This window comes from Leptonychotes weddellii, chromosome 7 (genome assembly GCF_054177405.1).
Source record: "Leptonychotes weddellii isolate Sample4059 chromosome 7, ASM5417740v2, whole genome shotgun sequence".
Lineage (NCBI taxonomy): Eukaryota > Metazoa > Chordata > Mammalia > Carnivora > Phocidae > Leptonychotes > Leptonychotes weddellii.
The window spans coordinates 83,401,155-83,422,628 of record NC_138375.1 but is presented as its reverse complement, the minus strand read 5'-3'; the positions used below and the strand labels follow the sequence as shown (position 1 = coordinate 83,422,628).

The 21,474-nt window shown below is 35.4% G+C and overlaps 1 protein-coding gene across 2 annotated transcripts in view; it reads right to left on the bottom strand.

The window, feature by feature from the left end:
- EDIL3 (EGF like and discoidin domains 3) overlaps positions 1-21,474 on the bottom strand; it is a 389,745-nt gene that overhangs the window by 78,077 nt on the left and 290,194 nt on the right. For both annotated transcript variants that reach the window (XM_006734136.3, XM_006734135.3), the window contains 3 exons: positions 16,836-16,991; positions 15,334-15,478; positions 10,674-10,858 (listed from right to left, as the gene is read on the bottom strand). In XM_006734136.3, the coding sequence (XP_006734199.1) occupies positions 10,674-10,858; positions 15,334-15,478; positions 16,836-16,991 (486 nt within the window). The remainder of the gene's footprint in view (positions 1-10,673; positions 10,859-15,333; positions 15,479-16,835; positions 16,992-21,474) is intronic.

Below are 21,474 nucleotides of genomic sequence, written 5' to 3'. Positions count from 1 at the left end.
ATAGAACAAGGTATCATATAAGTAGGTACTAATTAATAATGCTTATAGGTAAATATCTCTTGGTTTTTTTCTTTCTTATATTGGATAACCTTAGATGAAATACTTTTTATCTGTTTTTAGCAGTATAAAGAAAATAGTACAAGTGGGCAAATGAACCTATTCTATTGAATATATATGTGTGTGCGTGCACGCACACACACACACACACACAGCTGTTTCCTTTAAATTTTTCTCTATCAAAAGCCACTGACCATGTAGAAGAGAGGATTTATGGAACAACAGAAATTTTATTATTCAAAGAGACTATAGTCTGACTTCTTAAATGAGGAAGTTCTGCAAGGAACATATTTGTAAAACAATGATGCTTTCATAGTTCCAAGTTCTCATTGTTCAACAGTGGTGAATGCTACAAAATGTCTATTGCTTATGTTTAGTGTCCCATTTTACAATAAAACAGTGACTATCCTAATACAAATTATACTTTAAAATTTAATGCACATCAGCTACAAAAACCTCTCTCATTGCAATGAAGAGAGAGAACTTTATACCATGAACATAGAAAAGGAAAACCCAAGAAGTGTATGAACATGTGCAGGAGGATGAACTTCACAGATTATATATTTAAAGGTAAGTTTCAGTGATGATCCTCTGTCACTTTAAGTGAGGAAAAACAAGAGTTTTAAATAAATTATCAAATGGACTTTTCAACAAATGAGAGAAAAATTTTTTACCACTTGAGTGTCAAGTATTTGTGTATTATCATAAACTTCTCTAGCTAAGCTTTTTAGCTCATAGGAGATGTTTCTTAACAAGTAAAATGTTCACATGTTACTTTCCTTGCTTAGAGTGGTCAATGTACAGAGTCCATTTTAGTCATGGCATGGGTCCACTATTCTCCAGGTACATCTAGGCTCACTTTAGCTTATGGGAAACATTCTTTCTGAAACGGAAGTGAAAATAATGCTCTGAATCCATTTAGGCAATTTTAAATGCTTGGCTTGTACAGATATGGACATAGAATTGATGACACTGTTGTGATATTGAGTAGTTCTATCACAAAAAGAGAAGAATGCAGTGAATTGGAAAACCCTACTTCCAAATACACATACTTTGCATATATTTGGCTATACTGAAAAAAATCATGAAAAAAAAAGGTTGCTAAGGATAGACTTCATTTTACATGATGCCAAATGCAAATAGCCATGAAAAATGGCACTCAATGGAAAACAGAGAAATTGGAATTTTGGGTCAAGTTCTGACATTTATAGGATTAAGTCATATAACCTCTGTAAATTGTTTCTTCATGTCTTGAGATAGAATATTTTATAAAAATAATTATATGTACACAGATTATTATAAGAATACAGTGAAAATTATTAGAAAAGCCCTTTGAAAACAACAAAGTGCTGCAGAAAGACAATTTATGATTGGTATAGAATATTCTAAGTGGTTCCTGGAGATGTTAAGGTAGTTATTTTTTAAAAAGCACTCTGTGATCAAATAAGTTTGAATATCTCCAAATAAAACAAAACTCTTTCCTATTGGACTCTTAAGGATCCTATGTTAAGATTCACTTGAATCAGTAAGAACAGAGAAGAGGATATAGGCTTTACCAAATATATTTTGGTACAGAATCTTTTTTTTTAATAACCTATGGAAGCAGTGTTTTGCAGGGTACAGTTTGGGAAATGCTCATAAAAGTTATCATTTGGGGAGAAAGGGAACTTAATTTGTTTTAGAGTACTGCATGTTTAAGATGAAAGAGTGATATATGTTATCCTAATTTTATCAATTCATAATCACACTGAGGAAGAGACAGCCTTTTGGAAACTCTGAATCTGTAGTAAGAAGGACAGAATTCTGGTGATAGAATTACCTGAAGAAAAGGAGTATCTAGAAAAATTAAAAATTTGAGGGTCAAAACCAGGAACCAAAAGAGCTAAGACTGAAGCCAGTTGTGGCCACAAGCTGAACCTAGAGAAGCCAGTAGTCAAGGGAGCACTTGGTGGCCCTTTGAGAGCCAGGCTGGGCTGAACCTTCCACGGGGATGAAGGTGGATCATAAATAGGCTGTCAACTTTCAGAGGGCAGAGCTGAAAACAAAGCACCGAGTAGATAAACCAAACGACAAGGACATAGGAAGCTTAGGTGAGAGGAGGGGAATCAGACACACCAGGACTCCAGGGAAATAGAGGGCAGGTCAAAGTGAGGGAACAGCATCCAGACATCTTGACAGACCTTGGGCAAGGGGCCAAAACTCTAGTTGGCCTTGAAACTAAGACCACAATCTATCCTATTCAAGAAACATATCTATTTTCCTCTGAAATACATACTACTTCCAGAAAGTAATTAATTGGAAGCGATAGGCAGATATGTCCTTATGCACCTCTTAAAAAAATCTCAGAGAAGATTCTAACCAGAGGTTAATACAGAAACAGGCATGGTTAGGTGGACCTACACTTCCCAGGAGACAGACTTTGCCAATGAACTACAGTAGCAGCGTGAAACAAAGACATTAGAGATTTAAAAGTCACTTCACAGAGGCATGTTTTCCCCACAGAAATGTGAGTTTAATAGTGAAAAAGAAAATGAACGTGATACTTGCTATAAATAAATTTATTTTATATTGACATTAGCTAGCAAATAAATACTTCATAAATGAGAGACATCTTAATCATAAATGTAAATGAAAATTGGATGACCTACTCCTCATAGCACCACTGACTTTGAAAAAAAATTACAAAGGTCTTTAGGAAAAACCGAAACAGCTGGACCAGGTGAGTTTAATGGTGACCAGGAGTCTTGAATAGAGCAGCGTTCTCTAAAATGTAGGGTGTGTACACAGACATGCCATCAAGTTGTAGGAAAAATTAGAATTTCTGTCCTATTTCATACTAGTTTTATATTAAACCAAACAAATAGGAATCACATTTTTAAAATATTTAATGTGTGCCTGTGTGTGTGTGTGTGTGTGTATTTTTAATGGTCAGCAACACTAAATAAAATTTTTACAGTGTGGAGCCACAAATTTAAAGGGCAAGCTAGATGTACAGAAATACCAGAAGCCTTCCTTCAAGACAAGGTGAGTGGCCAGGGCTATGCACTAGGCTCTGAAAGGGCTTTCTAATCCAACAAATATTCCCTGGAAAAAGGAGTCACCTCACTCACTGAACAGTCTATAAAATATTGTCGTAGAAATTGGCACAAGAGCCTCCTGGCATGTTTCAAGTTCCCAGTCTATTGCTGGCTTGCCCTGCAATCTTCAGCAAGCCTCTCAGACTCCCTGTGGCCTCATTATAAAACAGACATAACTTAGTCACTGAGAGAGTTTCTTTAAAGGCAAAACAAAATCACTGATTAGAGGAGATTCTCATTTTATTTGGAAGTCTTCACAAATGCTTGTCTTATTTGAATCAGTATTCTGATTCTAAATTCCAGGTTCTAAATTTCATTCATTGGCATATCTTCAGCTCATATTTTTAGAGGAGAACAGTTACGATTCTTAAAACTGTATCTCATTAATAAAAGATAAAGAATATGTCACAAATTAAAATTTATTTGTGCACAAAGGAATCAGAAGTCATTTAATTCTTATTATCACAAAAACACGAATGGGCCTGCTGTGCACACACCATTCTTATAAGTCCTGCTGTTCAGCTTTTCAATGGTCTCAAATACTTCTTCTAAGCTGAAGCATCCAATTCCCCCCATTTCTGTTTATTGCCTCTGGCCTGTTGTATCATGACAATTAGGGTGTCAGTAATCATACATGCAGGCAGACACAGTGCCAAACATACCTTTCAGTTCCTTGCACCTGGCACTGTGTTTTGCAACAGTAGGTGTCTCAAAATATTTATGCGAATTTTTAAATTATGAAGCCACTTAAAATAACCTCTGAACCACAAAGCCTCCCTCCAATTTCTATGTACCATTAAGGCTTGCTTCCAAAACTGCACCCTGCACTTAATCTAATGTACGCTTTAGAAGCTACTGTTTGTACATTTTTCATAATTTGCTATAGGTCAATGTTAGTGTATTAGTGCTTCATAATGGCTTAATATGTCTCACTGCTTTGTCTTAGGGGATTCTTATTTTTTTAAGCTGTTTATAGAGAGATATCTACTAACCTATAGAAATGATACAAAGTTAGAACAGGTGGAAAGGTAGGGGGGATAGTTTAGGTATTAAGTAGATAAACTCTGCATAATATATGCTAATTTTTTTAATTTGAGAGAGAGAGCACAGAGGAAGAGTGAGAGGGAGAAGCTGACTCCCTGCTGAGCAGAGACCCCAATGCGGAGCTCGATCACCGGACCCTGAGGTCATGACCCGAGGTGAAGGCAGACGCTTAACCAACTGAGCCTCCCAGGGTCCCCTATAAGTTAATTTTTTAAAGAGTCATTTTAAGGTTAGATGGTTATATCTGCAACACTAAGTAATTATATGATGTCTTTTTGTTAACTTCATCATAAATTAGCTGGTGGTCCTGATAATTTTCTGATTACTTTGGACGTGGTCAACCATTATGTAAGATACTACAATCTTAGTTGTCTGAGAGGCTTTTTTTTTTTATTATTATGTTATGTTAGTCACCATATAGTACATCATTAGTTTTTGATGTAGTCTCTGAGAGTTTTTAAAAGGGAAGGTTGCCTGGGCAGTTATCTTTTTAAAATAATATTCACATTTCATTTTGTTTTCTTTATTTTATTTTTTAAAGTGATCTTTACACCCAATATGGGGCTCAAACCTACAACCCCGAGATCAAGAGCTGCGTGTTCTACGGACTGAGCCAGCCAGGCACCCCTATAATATTCACATTTTGGATGAACAAGAGAAAAAACGGAGTTTTAGAATACTGATGTGATCTGTCAGCCCCCAAAACCAGATTTTTGGACTTCAAACTATGCACTCAGTGTACTAGATTGACTCCAGCTGCATTTCCCTTTGCCTTCTAAGTTCTTGCTATATAAATACACTACTCAATTTTTTTTTCTCATTAAAAGTTTTTTTTTTTTCTAATTGGATGGTAGAGATTCCCTTTGATATTGTAAACTTACAAAGAATGGAAAGATGATTTATAGTCTAAGCCAAGTATGGACATCTTTGACTCATTTCATAAACTCCAAAATATCCTAACGTTATAAAAGACGGAGGCTGTTTCATAATCATACATAAATTGTTTCATTACTTGATCTCTTTCAGATCTGCTTTATAACTGAACCTTTCCTGTGGGCTTATGGGTTACTATATATGAGATTTTGGGATAGTAAAATGGAAATCAGAATATTTCTTCATATTGCCAAATGTTTTCCAGGGGCCTACAGGTCCCTTGATCCTTGAAAATCTTTCCTTCAGCTTCTCTGTAAATAAATTGTCCAAAGGGCAAGAAAAGTTAATGGCTTTAAAGAAGTTATGAATTTTATGGCTAGAATACCCCCTTTAAAAAATCTGAAACAGACTAAATTAAATAAGGTTTAGTTAATTTGAAAACTTAAATTCAATTGCTGTCTTACACATTTCCATAAAATTAGTATTGCAATAAAGCTGTGTAGGGTTAGCTGCAATTTTGACAAAGGTCAATACTAAAGTGTGCAGTCTAACAACTCTATTAATTGTACTAATTTGGTTGAAATACTATGCAGACTACCTTAAATTAGCAAATGTTTCATGAAACAGACCAAAAGGTCATTTCCTAGGTGATCTGTTGGCCTTTTCCTTCCTGTTAGTCATTTATATTATGCTACCCTTCATGAAATCTGAAAAACTTTTAACCAGACTCAGTTATGGATGGTGACTTATCCATGTTCTATAGTCAGCACCAATAAGGCAATGAATTCATGCATGATATATACACTATAAGAGAATTTATGTCTTATTTTAAAAAATATTTTTAATTAATCCAAGTTAATTCTTAGAGTGTTCCTTGTACAGCTGCATCTACTAGACCAAAATATTTCTTCACAATTTGTAAGATTATCATCAGTAATGCTCCTACCCCTGTTAGAATGTCATTAAACATCTCAATTCCATGCTGAATTTTAAGCAGTTTGTATAATCCGAGCATAAATAAGAAGGGAATTCACTCAATCTGTTAAAAAGCCACTGAAAATGGTCATAAAAACACAAACATTCTAGTAAGAATATGATTTCTGTAGAGAACATTGCCAAGTGACATAATGTGCATTTAAAGCTATTAATATTATTATTACTACTCGCAGGTAAAGATCTGAAAAATCTGCCACTACCTAGATAAAAAAATTGAAATTTTTTGTTTGCTAATGCAAATTTATGTAACTTATCAACAGTGCTCACAGTTTGCAACTGAGTTGGTAGTATAGTATTTTACGTTTCATCATTTTATTGGAAAATCCCCTTTGGAAGAAGCAAAGAATATGGATACATATCTTCATTCTTAGTTATGACTGGTGGCATCAGATTATATTCTCCTCAGATTATGTAAATCACCAGAAAGAAAAAAAAAAGAAGCTATCCATTGCTGGGAACCTACTATGTGCTTCCTTGGTTCTGTCATTTGTCTGATTTAATCCACCTTAAAATACGACAAAACTTCTGGGTCCTTTGTTTAGAAACTAACCACCGAAGATAATTGTCTGATCCTAAAAAATCTCAGTGAGATAAATGTCACTTTATTTTTATAACAGGGATTAAAATCTAATCTAACTATGTGTTAGGAATGTCCAACTATGAGTCAGGAATGATTGGCTTATGTGGTTTCAATTTAGGTGTAGGAAAGATTTTTTGAAAGGCAGAAACTGCAATTTAACCTTCAGAGGCCTTGGAAAACACACTGGTAGGGCTTCTTGCTCAAAGTTTTAGAGAACATCAAACACATCAAAGTGACGGAACAACATTTTTTCTGAGGTCTGAGAAATGTCTCTCATTTAGGACTGCCTGTGGACTTAACACCCTTTTGCCACGTTTCTATAGGAATAGCATAATGATTTCATGATTAACAGTAGCTCAAGGACATTAATCGGTTAGGTAAGATAACTTCTAAAAAATAACACAAGAACATTTGCTGGAGAAGCAGCTGATAGTTTGACCATATTATGGAAGAGACTAGAAGAAACCTTAGAGCAATAATAAGAATAAAATGTTAAAGTGATATTTGAATACATAAGAATTCCTTAAAAGAATATCTTAAAGAATTCCTTAAAATACATAATGACTGGACCAAAGGGCATTTGGGGGGTTTCTTTTAGAGCAATCTTATTTCCAGATATTATCCAAGTAGGTTTGGGGAAAACCTATTAAACTGAAATAAAACTCTCATCATTAGAGGGTTATATGTACAGTTGATGTATAAAAGAAATTTCTTAAAAATCAATTAGCAGGAGATTGTTAATGAAGGAAGGGAATTTTAAATGACAGACGTGGTTTTTCTTCTGAAGAGCTATTTCTCAGAACTGATGCATCTTGGTTAAAAACACAGCTAAAACTTACAAATTCAGAAGTCTCAAACAAGGATAAAAACTGACTCTACACCAATAATTCAAAAACCAATTCACCCTACACATTATCTGTAAAAATGTTAATATTATTTTCAACAAAGATACTAACAAGCATAACAAGGTACAGTGGAACAGATTATATTCTCTTGAGGAGAAGATGCTAAAAATAATCACAATTCTGGAGCATTTTCTTTCATGATGTCAACAAAGAAAAAAAATATAAGAAAAGATGTCAATTTACCTTGCCCTGAAGATTCTGAATATGTTTTGACACAACAAAAAACAGACTATACTGGAAGAACTGGTCCTTGAATTGACAGAAAATCTGTCACCAACAGAATGAATCTATTTCATCATGCAAGTGACTTCAAGAAGACAGTTGAAAAGCCATCTTAAAAAAAGTGATGGATGGAGGTGTGGATTGAAGATTACACACTGATTCATGTAAAAAATGTTTGTTTTATTTTATCTTTCTAAAGATATTTGCCATCAGCAATCCTTTCACGTGGGTATTTCTGGAGTCTACTAGCTTATCTGAGTTACTTATGGGGTATAAGATATTTTGTCTTATTCCACATGGCATTATGACTCACAAATAAAATTAGCTAAATCCAGTTAATCGGAGGTAGGACTAGAATATTTCCAATACATAAAATGTTATACAGCAACAAAGAACCAGTTTAACTTTGCCATCCAAGTCTAACAAATGTGAAAAAGTTTTTCCATGGTTTCTTCAAATTAAGAACTTGAAAACTTCATAAAGTCTATGTATTATGAAAATTTAGTTCCTGTGTTATAAAGACTAGATCTTTAACATGAGATTTTATTTTATTTTTTTAAGATTTATTTATTTATTTTAGAGAGAGAGCGCACGCACAAGTGGGGAGAGGGGCAGAGGGAGAGACTCTCAAGCAGGCTCCCCGATGAGCCGGGAGCCTGACACAGGGCTCCAATCCCACAACCCACGAGATCATGACCTGAGTGGAAACCAAGAGTCAGATGCTTAACCCACTGAGCCACCCAGGAGCCCCTCACATGACATTTTAGATTTCTATTTCAAATATTATTTTAAAATTTGAGGATGTTACCAGTTAGGGACCAGAATGATATGCCATCTAGGCCCAGATCAATAATTTGAACTATACTTTGAACTATTCATTTATCCACTTATTCATTCATTCAACAAATATTTATTGAATGCCTATCATGTCAGGTGTTATAACAGGTATTCAGTTAGGTACTGGACAACAAGTTGAGAAGTCACAAAAGACAAATGTAGTTTCATCCCTCCTGGAGCAAACAATTGAATCTGAGAACACAATTTCCAATACAGTGTGATAATGGACAGTGAGGGTATTACCGAGGACACAGTAGTACTCAGGGGAGAGCTGAGTACTACCGTGGTAAGATGAAGCTGCTAGTAGTAGCAAAGCCTTCCCAGAAGAAAGTACATCCAAACTGCAGCTGAGGAGGTCACCCACACAGGGCAGGGGATGCCAAGGGTAGAGGTGCTCTTTCTATTCTTTTCCTCTAGGAAGAGGACATTTATAAAGGCATTGAAAGAGAGAACATTTGGTTTGAGAAAGTGAAGCAAATTTAGAAGTGTGGTAAGAGATGACATGGGGCCAACTCCTGCAAAAACTTCGAGGCTAGGGGCGCCTGGGTGGCTCAGTCATTAAGCATCTGCCTTCGGCTCATGTCATGATCCCAGGGTCCTGGGATCAAGCCCCGCATCGGGCTCCCTGCTCGGCGCGAAGACTGCTTCTCTCTCTCCCACTCCCCCTGCTTGTGTTCCCTCTCTCGCTATGTCTCTCTCTGTCAAATAAATAAATAAAAGCTTTAAAACAAAAGAAAACTTCGAGGCTATGTTAAGAAATCTGCACTTTATTCTGAGGCTAATAGGGAGCAATTGAAGGGTTTTAGAAAGGGAGTAAGAGAATCATATTTGCATTTTAGAAAAAAAAATGCACTCACTGGTTACAATTTGGGAAATGGATTTTTAGAGAGTGAGACCAGAAACAGGAAAGCTGGTCAGGAGGCTTCTGCAAAACCCAGGTGAGGGCGTGGTAGCCTAGATCAGGGAGGGGGCTGAGGGGATGGCGAGAAGAGAAATATGCAGTGTGAGTGTATATGTGTGTGTATGTTTGTGTGTGTGCATGTGTGTGTGTAGACATACACCCTTCCTTCAAAAAGCTCTTAAACATTAAAAGGAGAAAAACACACAGAATTATCCTTAATGCATAATAGCTAATGAAAGAGCTCAATAAAGCTCCAGATCAATAGAGATCCAGATAGAATGTTAGGGGAAAGTAAAGAGAAAACTGACTATTTCTATTGAGAAGACTCTATTGGACATTTTGGGTGACTTAGAACAGACTCAGGTGGCAAATCTGGTTCCATGAAGAGTAACATTTGTTGCTATTATAATTGTTTTTGTAATTTTCAGAAATGTAATGAATTACCACAGTTTTGAAACTCATGGATACAGCATAAAAATAAATAATAGAACTCATATCTTTCAAATAAAATGACCTCATCATGGAATTAAGCTGTCTTACTTTTCTTTGCCACAGAAGACATTAACAAATTTGTGCATACTTAAAAGTACTCCACAATAAATACATTTCAAGAAGATTGTTTTTAAAAAGCACTGACTATAACTGCACTTCATTTGCAAATGATAAATAGACTCTGCAGTGTCTATGCTTTCCTTCTATAAGCAAGGTCTCTTATGAGGATGTAATCAAATTGCTCCATTGCTTAGCAACCACGGATAAAGAGCTAATAAGTCAGGAGTCATGATTCTGTGGGAACAATCTGCAGGTCAATAGCATGATTTCAGGGCGGTCTGGAATCCTGCTGTGGCACTTTCAAACCAATACCAACAGGAAGCATTAGGATAGATGAGAGTTAAAATGCAAATGCTTTCATGATCAATTGAATTGACCCATGTATATTGTGATCTGGTACAATCTGGGGCATCAATCTGACAGAAGCATCTATAAATAAACATCACAGTAAAAATAGCCCATGGATATGGCTTCATAAGGAATTTTTGTTTTACCAATTTTAGGTAAGCCAAAGAAGAAGGTACACTTAAATTAGAATGAAGGCAAGGACTCTGACATTCACCTAACCAACAGGAAATCTCCAAAGGAAGAGGAGCAGACACTGGTGAAATAGTTTTTGAAAATATTACCTGTAACCATTGTGACTGGTCATTGTGGCCAGAGGTCCAGGCATTCACTTTGCCCTGTTTGTCCAGTCGAGCTTTCCTTGGTTCCCAAGTGAACATGTCCATGTTGAGAGTCCTGAAGATGCTCGATGCAGTGATCTGATAGTCTTGTATATGTCCTGATTTCATCCCCAGAGGCTCCGAACAGCCTGGAAGAAAATGAGAAAGGCTCCATGAGAAAAATAATTTATTACCCTGGAAGTCTTCTATGTTCATTTTGGATGGGCAAAAGAAGATTAAGCATAATGCTATTCATTTCCCCAAAGAGAAAGCATCTAAATTCAGAAAAGGCTATAATCAGAAATAAATCTGGAACAAAATTGAAAAACAAGATAGCCAATTCAGGCTATTTTGTCTGAATATATTTTGGAAAAATTGAAAACAAGGCAGACAATTCAAACTACTTTTCTGTGATAGATGATTTTGCAAAATGAAAACAAGGCTGAAATGCTCTCTCCTGTCTCATTACTGATAGCCTCATGACTATTCCCTGGTTTTCAACAGTTTCATTGTGTCTTCAAAAAAGAACATTTTCTCACAAAGTATATTTGGTTTTCTTTTATTTGTTTCCATAATATTGCAAATGAAAATTCCCTCAGTACAAAGTCATTTTCACAAACCACTCCAATGGTATATTTCAAACTGGACAGTATTTTGTTTTCTGAGAATTGTCTGTTAATCTTTATCACTGATTCTTATAGCACCAACATGGCTTCTTCTGGACACTGAGGAAGCTTATATTTATTCAACATGTACCATGTGCCAGGCACTATGTAAGTATAGAATTTAAAGTAATAGATAAGATAATAAAAGAAAATAAGGTAATTCTTGCAAAAATCATTATTGCACAAGCCTTCTTATAAAAACTTACATTTTGATCATACTCAGTAACTTCTAGTACTGGATATTTTTGAAAGATTTTCAAATCGGCACATATGTTTTCAGTTTTGACATGGTATGAAATTTGGGTTTGTTTGTCAATGGGAAATTGTGTGTATATGTCCTCACATGCATGCGTGTGTGCGCGCACACACACACACAATTTCTCAAAGAAACATACACATAATTTCCCAATCTTGAGTTGCAACTGTGACAAAATTCCATTCACAAAGCTCATAACAGGAAGCATGATTCTATTACCATATTAGTCAGTGGTTGAATCTTGCTATGTATAATTGCTACATTTTGACCAAAGAACACATGAGTTTGATCATCAAGAAAGTCAAGACGAAAAGGGGGACTTCTCCAATCAAGTCTGTCGCCTTGTACTGTACTGGTTCCCCACTTATTCTCTTTGTGGCCTTTTACCCATTATTTAACCATTTTATGCCTCCCTTTTCTCATTTGTAAAATGGTGGTAATAATAGAACCTACCTCAAAAAGTGTTCAAAGAAATTAGCTAAATAAAGTATTTATTTATTTATTTATTTATTTATTTATTTATTTATTTATTTAGCTAAATAAAGTATTTAGAAACAGTCTGGCATGTAGCTAGCATTCAGTAAGTGTTAGTTACGCTTATTATTTCCATAAAGCTCATTCTGACACATAACAACCTTAAGTCCCCAGATCAGCACAGCAGTAAGCACTAAATAATGTAGTAGGACTGGTTGCATTTTTTGAAACGAGGCTGTTTTAAGTCCAGGCTCTAAGAGAGAGGGCTTAGAACTGCTCATGATAAATAATTCTTAACTACAATTAATTGCTTCTGTTCTAGTCAATCTAGACCACTACCTTCTTGAGGCTTCTCCATGTTTGGTCTCACATCCACCTTCTAGGAAATACCTCTCCTATGCAAACATGACCAAAACTGACATGGAGGGTTAGCCAATTGTGTGCGTTAGCACAAGTCTTATTGGAATTCAGGTGTAGGAGACCTAGACCCTAAGTCTCAGTATTAAAATAGTTCAAATTCCTAAATATAACTTCTGAGGGAGAAAAATTGCATGACAAATCTCAAAGATTCTAGAAAATTCCAAAATCTTAACGACATGTCATTTATGTGCTGGCAGTTCTAAGGTAACATGCATTGCCTGCATTATAGATTTCTGACTTTTCTTTTATGACCACCAACCCCCGCCCCCCCCATACCCACCCTGCCCTGATACTGGAGTCTTTGTAAAACTGCTTGACTTGCAGAAAGATACAAAGGAAAGGGAAGTTGTTTTTCTCCTTTTGTGATATAATATTTGAAGTCGGATGCCTTTACTTTGACCATTTCTGCTTCGTCATAGAATTCATTTCATACCCACTCTGTTGTCTAGTATCTATCCCAGAGCAAGTGCTGAATAATTTGTTCAAAGAATGGATGGATTAATGACTATTCCTCCTCTAATTACAGTCATGATTCATTTCATTCTAACCATCTTAAATCATACCTCTTTCAGAGAATTTAGGGGATTTTCTTTTTTAAGTGTCTGAGAAAAAAATTAACTGTTGATCTTCTGGGCAGGCTGAGAGATCTTAATAACAGCTTATTGAATATAGTAAGGCAGACTTGTGCTTAACGGCATTGCAGGGGACTGTGGGAAATCATTTGGCACATTATATTTCTGTTTATTTCTAAGTGTTATAGCTAACTTCTCTGCCAATTTGCCTCACACCACAAATTTTCCTTCCCATCCACATGATTTCATATGTATAGATTAACACTTTTACCAGAATAGACAGCACCTGAACAAAATGAGTATTAACAAAAAAATTGATTATTTCTAGAGTGAGGTGCCCTAGCATTTAAAAGCACCCACTGAGAGATTTTATCCTCTGCATGCAAGTTTGAAATCAATTTGTGGAATTGGGAGATGGGGTATGTTCTTTTTAAGAGCATAAAATCTGTAAAGTGTCAGGTGTAACCTCCAGTAAAACCTGAAAGTAAAATATATTCATACCTTGGGCGTGTAACTGTGCCATGTAAGAGAGACTGACCCCCATGAATCAAGAGACTGGAGAATTGGGGACGGCAATGTTAAACAACTAAAAACCACGGGGCTTGGCTTCTCCTTGATTGCTTTATGATGAATGACTTAGGGATGACACTGGCCTGTGATGATAGAGTGACATGTAATATAAACACTGCACAGCAATGATTCTGTTGAGATTTCTGGCTGTCAATAAGCTGGTTTGAATTACCAAAATAAAGAAAACATCATTGTTAGGATAATTAATGGTACTAAAACCATATGTTGGTTACTTTATAAACGATGCCCATATATAGTATGAAAACGTGATTCTTGAAATAGATTCACTCATCTGGCCAAATGTCTCTAATTCCTTTAAATGTAATGGGTTCACTTAAAGTTTGGCTGTTTTTTTTTTTAAAGATTTTATTTATTTATTTGAGAGAGAGAGAGAGAGAGAAACAGCATGAGAGGGGATAGGGTCAGAGGGAGAAGCAGGCTCCCCGCTGAGCCAGGAGCCGGATGTGGGACTCGATCCCAGGACTCCGGGATCATGACCGGAGCCGAAGGCAGTCGCTTAACCAACTGAGCCACCCAGGCGCCCAAGTTTGGCTGTTTTTAATAGTAACTTTTATCTGCTAAAAATCACTCTCTTTCTTGGCATCACAAATAAACCTAAGGAGGGAAACAAATATAAAGCATGCATTTTAACGTCTGTACAACCTCTTGATATGAATAAAAAGCTCTCAGTTGTCCATTTGGACAGATGTGTCCTCGTATTTTTAGCTAAATGGCATTATTATAAGTTTGATAAAGTCTTTCATGCTAAAAAGTGGGGCACACATGAATTTTGGCTTTCTACAAAACAATTGTTTGAACAAAATAATCTCAGACCATAGTGGCAAAGATAGTTTTTAAATGTTGATGCTAGAAATACAAGAACCACCACCAAAAATATAGCACAGTGAAATGCCTAGATAAGGTTTTTTGTTTAGTTCAGAATCTAGCTATATTGAAATGGGACCACTGTGAGATCCACACATTAAGTCTTCATCTTTATATCTGGTACTGATGGTCCTGGAAGACAAGAATTATTTAGCTCTGAATCCTTTGATAGATTTATCTTTGAGCTGGATGATCACTATTTGTACAATAAGCAGGTTGCTAGATAAGAATGATCTCAGAATGAATTTATAGTAGCTATCATGGTTTTGAAGTATTACCTCCCTGGGAGGAATGATAAATTTACATGTTTCATAAAAACTAAACAAAACAAAATAAAACCAAGTTCTCATGGTGGATGGACAAAGATAAAGCTTACTTTTCTATGCCATAAAGCCTAAACATAACTGCAATTTATGAGGTCAGGCAGATTCCCGTTTTTGCTGAACTTCTGTCACAAAACATAAATCATAGTTACTCCTAAAAACAAGACACAGTTAAATTTGACCAAAGTTTCCAGTGAGAATTTGTTGTACTTTTTTGAAATACACTGCTCCTTCTACATTAATTCTATTCTGTAGCATGGTTTGGAACTTGTTTATCCTACACGCATGCATGCACATGTGCACACACACACATTTTCTCAACGAAGCATGCCCTAGACATTTTGTAGCAGAAATTAATATCTGTGAGTGTTGGAAAATGGCAAATTAGTAATAGACTACATACAAATATGTGTTTTTTTTCTTTAAAGAAAATACAGAAATAGATAATATAAGACTCACCTGATAGTTCACATCCAAGAAGTTCCATTCTCAAAGTGCAGTGTCTTCGACAAACTTGCGGATAGAGTCTTACATACTGAGCTTTTATCGGGGGTGTGAAAGAGTTAGCATAGGGTGTGTTGTTATCAACATTTCCACGAAACACCTGGGTAAAGAGATAATATAGAGTTGAAAATTATTAATTGCAACAGCTTCTTTACCTATTTTCATATATTGACCCTATATCCTATCCAACGTAATGCTTCAAAAATTGGATTAAGTAATTTGGGGATATGGAGCATTTAGGAAGCACCTTGTCCTCAGCTGTGAATATAAAACCTATAGATAAAGTCCTAATTAAAGCTATAAACCATTGTGGTCTATGGCATAATCTATACTCTACTATGATGGTCTTGTCGATTTTAAGGTCAGTCCTTCAGAGCCAGGGGAGTACTTCTTTATTTTTTTTGAGAAATGGGCACCTTAAACCTTTCAACTTAATCTGGGTCCATCCGTTCATGATACTTAGTATTTATAGGTGTTTTTGTTTGGTTTGGTTTGGTTTGGTTTATTTTTTGTAGGCTAGTCTTCACTAGTACTTTCTGATTACTCAGTCTCTCTAATGCTATGATCAGACTTAAGGATGCTTCAGGGTCTGATTCCTCAAGATTACTTTCTTATCAGTCAGTCCCAGATCACTGGATGAGAAAATCAAAGCCTTCATATATATCTCCAGTGAAACACAGTGTTTCCCTCTAAAAATTAGATGCTAAAATGTGTTATTTTTAATTCTTTTAAATCTCATTTTCTTTTACTTTTCATATAACTTAGTAATCAGAAAACTTTATTTAATTTCACTTAAGAAAGTATTTAAAAAATCTTTCATAAAATTTATTAGAGTTTAGTCTAACCACTTGGTTTTAAATGGGATGAGCTGCAGTCCTGATATTTTTAAAATTAAACCTTTTGAGGAAAATTTGATAAAAAATTGGGACTATCATATGAAAAGGCAAAGTAGACACTGAATATTATATTCATTTCCTCTAACATATTATATTCTGCTGAGTAACAAAGTTGTTTTCTAATGTGAAATATACAAGCATACATCTTTTCTACCACCTGGTATTTTTGTTAATACTAATAATTTTTTTCTTCAAAAATAGTAATTTTGATCTGTACTTATTTGATTAAGGAGAGTGCTAATCTGTCAAAGCAATAAAATGAAATCGAAAGCTATTTTAAAAATGAAAATTAATTGTCATATACAGGACTATGCTAACATTGTGATAAAGTGTTTATACAACCACCAATTAAAATCTGAGAAAATCTTAAACAGTAGCCACTGTACATTTATAACTTGGAAAAACTCCTTACACCCTACACCTTACTAGGCCAATTAAAAAAAAATTACAAATGTATTTGCAACAACATAAGGCTTCTGTTTAAGACTCAGTAACTATTTGGCAATCAATGATTATTAATGAAATTTTACTTTTAAATTAAATATGTTAAGTCAGTCTTACCATGTCTTCATTGGTGCCTTTTACTTTGTACATTGTCCAAGTTTTTCCATCGTTGCTATAGGCAATTTTGTAGGATTTTATATACTCTGGACTTCCAATCCTTTTAGCTCCTTGAGTAATCACACCAGTGACTCTCATTTTTCTTTGTAAATTTATCTAAAGAGACAAGGCATAATCAACGGTAATCTCACTGTTTTCAAGATAACAATATAGAAAATATCGATTTTGGGAATGGGACATTTTTATTTATTAGTATAGATTTAAAATAATACAAAAATATATTAATTTTCCTGTATTTTTTCAGATGATTATTAAGTGTACGTCAAGTTCAGCTTCAAAATCTTTCTCTAATGGAATATATTTCTTAAGTAAGAAATATTTGTGAACAAAGTTTGAAAAAGGCAGTTTGCTGCCAAAATATTAGTATGAAAAACATTTGGTTGGTCACAATATGGAGGTATGATTTAGTAAACTAAAAAATGGGAATATTATCTTGTCAAAATTGCCTCAGAACTTTGAAACTGTAATGTCAACATAATTTTAATGTGTCTCAAGTTCTTTTGACTTCAACAAATTTCCATTTAAAATTAAACATGAAAATCGTTCTGTGATCACTGAATACTAGAATAAAAAAAGATAAAGGTAACAGTAATGACAAAAACAAACAAAAAAACCAAACAGAAGTATCTTCAGTTGCTGGATCTTTATACTGTAGTCTCTATTATGGGTTACGGAGGGTTTTTCAACACATAGTTGCTTTTCTCTTCATTTCATCATATGGAGACTTTCTAACCAGTATTTTCTCTCCATATATTCTCCCTATTCCAAATCACCTTCTAATAGTTTGCTGCAAGAGTAACAGTCAACTAATAAAATTTTTAGTATTTTTTCATAGTTAAATAGGGAGCTCCTTCTAAATGCTACAAGGTAAGAAACATTTTCTTCATATATGGCAGACATTAAAAATTGTTCTATTAGCTTTAATGAACCACTTGCACCAGGTCTTGGTTGACTTTCAGACCAAGAGGAAAGTTATGTGGGAGCCTTGGTTGAAGAGAGGAAAGGTAGAAAGGAGGGAGAAATTGTTGCTTTACATTGCATAAATTGCATCAATGAAATATTGACTGATGTTGCCCTCAAAAGGCAATTGTTCTCAAATAGAACTAAAGTGGAAGTAATTTCTGCAAAAAAAAAAAAAAAAAAAAATTGTTCTATTAGCAGGGCGCCTCGGTGGCTCAGTCAGTTGAGTGTTGGACTCTTGATTTTGGCTCGAATCATGATCTCGAGGGTCATGGGATGGAGCCCCACATAGGGTTCTGTACTCAGTGGGGAATCTGCCTCTTTCCCTCTTCCTCTGCCCCTCCCCCCACTTGTGTGGGCGCACACTCTCTCTCAAATAAATAAATAAATCTTTTTTAAAAAATTGTTCCATTCACTTTAGAATGCTCTTACAATATTTATAAAATCTTCAACTAAGTAGAAAGGTACTGTCTCAAATGTTCTTGACAAATTGCTATAGAGCTCCCTTCTCACCAATTACAAATCCGAACAATTTTAATGTCTCATATTATAATGTTAAGTTAATAATTCAGATATCATTTCCCAAAGAAAATGAGAAAATCTTCAGATTCATGCAAGTGACTAGGGTTTTTCACTTTGTGATGAGACTAAGAGTTCACATTTGTAGAGGATGTGCATGAGGAAATCAGCTCCTCTATAAGTCACTATATATATATAGCATATATAAACTATATGCTAAATATATATTCATGTTGCATATTCAAAAAGTTAAAAATCAGAACTAAGAAAGCAATCCTTAAAACCTTCCCACCCCCATACAATCCGTGTGACTTACTAAAGGCTTACGATGTTTTATTTCCCTGGATTTATAGATTTTAAATGTGTTAAGTGTGTTATGGGCAATCCTTCATGTAGCAAATGTTCTTTTAGGCTTTGGAAAATTTGCCAACAGGGCAAGGGCTACCTTCCTCTTTATTGTGAGCTTCCCAGTCTCATCTTCCCTCACTGAACGTCATGAGGATCCTTTCCAGTCAGTGTTAATAAGGCAGTTCTCTTGGGAAAAGGCAGTATTGACTCATGTATTAAGAAAACCTGGAATTCTGATGAGTTAAATAACTGGGGCGGGGTAGTCCCCAGCTTCTGACTGGTGAACATTCGTATGCCCCTCTTTCATTCGTATAATGCAGAACTTACAAACAACATTTTTCTTGTTAAATTCTGGGTCTTTGGTCCCTTCTCTTCTGCAACAATGCTAAGTAAGTTGACTTGGCTGTCCAGTTTTACTTTTCTCATTTTAATACTCTCACATCAACATTTCTGACATGAATACATGTTATGTCCCGTTCTTGTTTGGAGGCTCAAATACAAGATTATACTCCATGAAGGTAAATTTTACCTATTGCTCTTAATATTTATCTCAACTAGTTCTCTAAAGATTGATTTTGGAATTTTAACTGTGAGTTTAGAATAGGTAACCTCCAGAAGATATTTATTATTTCAATATGTTAGGTAAATTAGCACATTGCTATGGAAGAACAACATTCTTCCAGTATCTTACATATGATCTTCTTTTTCTTTTTTTAATCTGAGACTCTTCATAGTCTAAACCATTTTAAGATATACAACATAAATAGTGGACACTTTGAATCATGTTTTCTCCCATTGTGGAAGCCAAATTCCACCCTTGATATTGCTGAACATTCCTTTTCAATTATCTTTTATCTTGTTTCAATTATCTTGTTTATACCTCTTATAGACAACCAAATTATCTCTGCTTGAGTTTTGGCTGATGAGCTGTAGACTCATTTTCTAAAGCTTAAATTGTGGAAGTACAACAATCAGAAAATAAAAATTTGAGTACATGTTTCTCTCTAAATCATTTGAAATGATGTTTTAAAAGATTCCTATTTACTCTAATATTTATAGGCCCTGAGAGTATATCTCAGGGAGCTGGAATTCCAGATAATAAAGCAGCACCCAACTTGGGTTGTATCTACTTTTAGTCAGTATTTGTAATTAAATATCAGGGCTGTTTTCATTACATAAAAAATTTATAGAACACAGGTTCTGGGATGATTAACACTTACTAGGTTTTAGACTTTTGAGTTCTCATATACCTAGCACTCTTAAGCTTGGATAATAAGATATTCAACATAAGATGGCTAAGATTTCACTCTCATGGTCGAACTCCAGTTTAATACCAGGAATCTATATTGCTGTGAGAAATAAACTGAGCCTTGGAAGAAAGCTAGGGCACGATTTTAGAAACATCTCCACCACACAACTTGTTGCAAGTAATCCCCTTTCATGGATTCCAACATTATGTTATAACCTCTTTGTAAAATGACATTGGCTCAAAGGAGAACTGTGTATTCTACTTATTCTGCCTGTATGAACCACTCCAGATACTATGTTAAAGGTCTACCAGGGATTGTACCAGAAATTCCAAAATTACTCCCTGAACTTGATGGATATTCAAATATACAATGAATTATTTTCATTTATTTATCTGGTTTCAGAGAAATTATTATTCTACGGGGAGGTAGGTAGATTGCATGGCCAAACAGAAGCTCATTCTAAGGTATTTTGAGTGAATGGTGTCCCCTGCATGCATATAAATATTAAGAAACATAATCTGGATCTAGAATGCCTAGAACCCATGCAAAGGCCAGGCAGAAGGCAAAAAAACTGACAGTTTCAGCCCTGGCTTTTGTCACTTCCCACCAATATAATCTTGGGCAACTTGTCTAAGCCTTCTGAAATTTAATTTCCTCCCTTGTAAAAGGGATTTTAATAGAATTATTGCATGAGAGGATTATACGATGTAATGCATGTAAAAATTTAATAACACCTGCCACATAGAAATCTCTTGGAACATTTGCTTTTGGGGTTGATTTTCAGTTTTTGTTGTTATTTAAATGAAAAGAAGCATTCTTTCTACTTTAACCATTTGATGTTAGGGAATTTGGACTTGGAGAGGTACACTGCATTTATGAGAGCTGATACTCATAATAACCATACGAAAATACTTTTAGAAATAACTTCCAAAGCTATGAACTTATAAGACATTTAGGGCTACTATGTTTAAGTGTGTGTGTGTGTGTGTGTGTGTGTGTGTGTGAATCCAATCACTAGCTTCAAAGTGGGGAAAAAAGGAAAATTCATGGGTTCCTGACAAGACAGCAACAAGCATGGGATACTGCCCCTCTCCCCTGAATTCAGCACTGGAGATACTCCAGGTTAGAAGGTGGTTGAGCAGGTACTGAGATTTATCAAACTCTAACGCAAAAAAACCATGAGAAACCCTTAGCATAATAGGAGTTTTCGAGATCCCAGTGCATGTCTCTATGTTTGGGATGTGGGGAAAACTCCACGGGCTAGTGATGGGAGACAGGCATGAGAAGAGCTTTCTAAATTTGCCATTTCTTATTCTCATTTTGCAGTCTGGCTCCTTCCTGATCTACCCAGTTCCAGTCCAGTGCCAGGCGAGGCAGTGGTGACATGTGGGCCAGGCTGGAATGGGGAGCCTGCAGTCACTAACAAGTCTGCGTGTTTCCCCCTCTGCACTCCACAGCCCTGTCTCTGCACTAAGGAGGTAAAATGGAGCAATGGATATGCT